Below are 3,406 nucleotides of genomic sequence, written 5' to 3'. Positions count from 1 at the left end.
AACAAATAACGCCATTAAATTATATTTTTTTATAGTTCAATAAGTATTGATTTATAAGGTCGGACTCTATTTTCTTTGAAAAATTTAGAGTAATTCAACGAATTATAATCCCAACTTACGGCCACTACTGAACCTAATTATTTATTTATTTTTATATTTCTATATTTTTTAAGGGAAAAATAAATAAATAAAACACATATCTCACTTTAATTTTACAGCCGCCTTTAATTCAAGGATAACACGAAGAAGAATCCGAAACGGTAAAACCGACAAGGATGTAGAAATAAGGAAATAAGAGTCGAAATGGGAAAATAGGTCTAAAATCTATATATATATATATATATATTTATACATAAGCATGAAACTGTTCCTTGAATGATATATCAGTTTATTTTGTATTCTAGTAGTCATGGAGATCCATCATCAAATTAATACTTACGCTTGCAAAGTTGAGCCCTCTCATATGGTTGCAAAAACCCTTCGGAGTCGACTTCAGCGTCTTCAACTTTCAATCAAGTTTGTTTATGAAGTCCACCATCACTATATCAACATCTCAGATTCTTCAGAATTAACAAGTATTTGCGAAAATCAAGAAAAAAATCGCCATGCAACCTTCCGTTGTGATATGAACGATTTGTTGGACAATATTGCTTACGGTGCCCTTTGTTCAAAACTTTTCTTTCTGAATATCGACTCAGAGAAGCATAATTTTATAGTGCAGAAAATTATAAACTGCTGTCGTAAAACAATTGGCGAGTCAGTGATCGACAAGAATTGCGCTGCACTCTTCATAAGCGTAAAGATATCAAGAAATCACTTAATGTACCGTTGCGAAAGATGTATAGCGTTTCAGGCTACGGTGGATTCGTTGATGGAAGAACAAAATAGGAACAACAACGGAATGGTACCATCATCGAAGCTATCGATTGAGAAGATGCTGAAAAGGGTTAGGGTTGTTGAAGAGAAAGAGTACAGCCGGAAAAGGATGAGAACAAGGAGTAGATTGGTGAGTGAAAACGAGACATGCATGGTATGTTTGGAAGAGTTCGATAAGGCAGAAACGTCACGTGCTTCGTGCATGCCTTGCTCTCATGTTTTTCATGAGGATTGCATAGTAACATGGTTGAATCATAGTCACTACTGCCCAATTTGCCGCTTTGAGATGCCTACAACTTAATTGAAAGAACGAATCAATTTGATTGATATTTGTTTAATTTTTTTTTATTGAATAGGAAACACAAGAGTTAATTTGTTTCCTTTACAGCCTTTAGATCCGAATATTTATTCTTATTTGTTTTCTTTACGATTATTTAGATGCCAATATTTATTCTCCTATCAGGACATTCTAATGGTTTTCCCATCATAACTTTATTTTTTAGCCTTTATATTGTTTAAAGGGTTGAGATGTAAAATAATTTTTGAAGTTTAAATGAACCCTGAAAGGTTCACTTTACCCTCCTAAGATTTTTGTACATCATCCATCTCATTTAGATTATCAAGACATTTTAAATTTTATCCCTTAAACCAATCTAATTGCTAATAATAAAGTGTCCTCAAATTGAAAAAGGTCTTTTGATAGGTATTCTTTTTCTATTGTCTTAGAAGAATGAACTATCTAAAAAGCCTATGACAGAAGTTATTACGACTCTTAATGTTGTGTTCTATGCAATGCAAGTTATTTTTGTTATAGAGGTTGTAATTTTCCTCTTCTTCCATAGGAGAAAGATTTTTTCATCAAGACGTCTTGATGAAAGACTGATATGCATATATATATATATATATATATAGATATGAGATCCTTAATATACTAGTATCTTTTCTAAATAGAATTTTAGTATATCACTAAACTCATATTTTATATATTTTTAATTTTAAATCCTAACAAATACAATAGCTGATAAAGGAAGATCATCTAAACGTGAGTCTTACTCTCTCTCTATATGTATCTTAACACATATTATGTAATTTATTAAGTATATATGAGTATAGCTATTAGTGATCTGTTGATATTGATTGATTTTATTTTAGATTTTTTTTATTTCATTATAAATTTTATTTTGACTTTTAAATCTAAAATTTTATCATGCAAAAAGTGAAGTTATAACATTGTTCGTTGTCCATCCCATTAGTTACAAATATATATATATATATATATATATATATCAATATATTCCGTGTTCAGTACAAAATATTAGATCCAATGGCAATGGCACGTTATCAATTATATATGTATATAGTATCAAATTCAAGTCAAATTCTTAAATTTAGGACTTGATTCAAACCATCGTCTTGCAATATATTGCATGTCAATTTTTTTTGTTCTAAATTAAGTCCTAAACTTAAATACCTGATTTGAGCCCGGTGTATATGTATAGACTAAAGCTGACATCAAGATGATTTGATAGTTTTAATATTAAATTTTTGTTTATTAGCCTTAAAATCACATAAACAACTATAATTTAAAATTCAAAAAATAGTCAAATATAAGTTAGTGACTAACTAAAATCCTATTTTGGAAACGTGAGTCTTGTCGGGACTTGGTAATTAATAAATGTAATTTGAAATTTTAGTCTTTAATATGATCAAAGAGCTTAAAAAAAAAGTTTTGATATTAATTATGATATTAAGGACCTAAGTTGAACCTGATCATGTGTGTGTGTGTGTGTGTGTGTGTGTGGGTGTATATATATATGTAAATATATATCACATTACACAAATTAGAAGATAGTACTATCTAAATAGCATGGAAAGGTAGGCTTGGTCTAATGATAAAAAATCACTGAGAATACACTCCATGTAGGCCTAGCTATCTGAAATTACAAATTCAATTTGTAATTTTGAAAAAGGAAAAAAAAAAAAAAAGAATAGTTGCACTTTACCACCATGTATTTTGGTCACATTGAACATTAAATCCTCGAACTTAGAATGTCCTTTTTATTCCCAAAATTGACGAATGAGAGACAAACGACACTGTCCATATTCTACCCATTTTTAATAAATAAATAAATAAATAATCCTACCTTAGTTTTAGAAATTAAAATGTAACACCCAAAACATTTAAGTATGGAGTTAATTACCTAAATTAGATTTTTTTTAAAGGTCCAAATGAAATTTTAAGTTGCGAAGTTCCCTAAATATTTTTATTTTCTTTATTAAAATGCAGTAAAACCTTGATAAATAAATGTTCGGTAAATGTATAATTAAAATGCAGTTAAACCTTGATAAATAAATGTTCGGTAAATGTATAATCTCGCTAGATAAATAAAATTTGTCTATCCCAACTTAAACTAGTGTACTAAATGAATACATTTGCTAAATATATAAGATAATAGTTTTTTAAAAGAATCCTTTAGGACCCATTGAATATGTAAAAAGATAAATACTATGTATAAACATTTACCATACA

General features: G+C 28.8%; 1 protein-coding gene across 1 annotated transcript; it reads left to right on the top strand.

Annotated features, from left to right (window-relative positions):
• Positions 1-409: 409 nt before the first annotated feature.
• Positions 410-1,177, top strand: LOC107425365 (RING-H2 finger protein ATL73). The gene has a single exon (XM_016035370.2). It carries the CDS (start codon positions 410-412, stop codon positions 1,175-1,177), a length of 768 nt encoding a protein of 255 aa, XP_015890856.2.
• The last annotated feature ends 2,229 nt before the right edge of the window (positions 1,178-3,406 follow it).

Source organism: Ziziphus jujuba, chromosome 12 (genome assembly GCF_031755915.1).
Source record: "Ziziphus jujuba cultivar Dongzao chromosome 12, ASM3175591v1".
Classification (NCBI taxonomy): Eukaryota; Viridiplantae; Streptophyta; class Magnoliopsida; order Rosales; family Rhamnaceae; genus Ziziphus; species Ziziphus jujuba.
The sequence above is the reverse complement of the archived record's forward strand: the minus strand, read 5'-3'. Positions and strand labels throughout refer to the sequence as shown.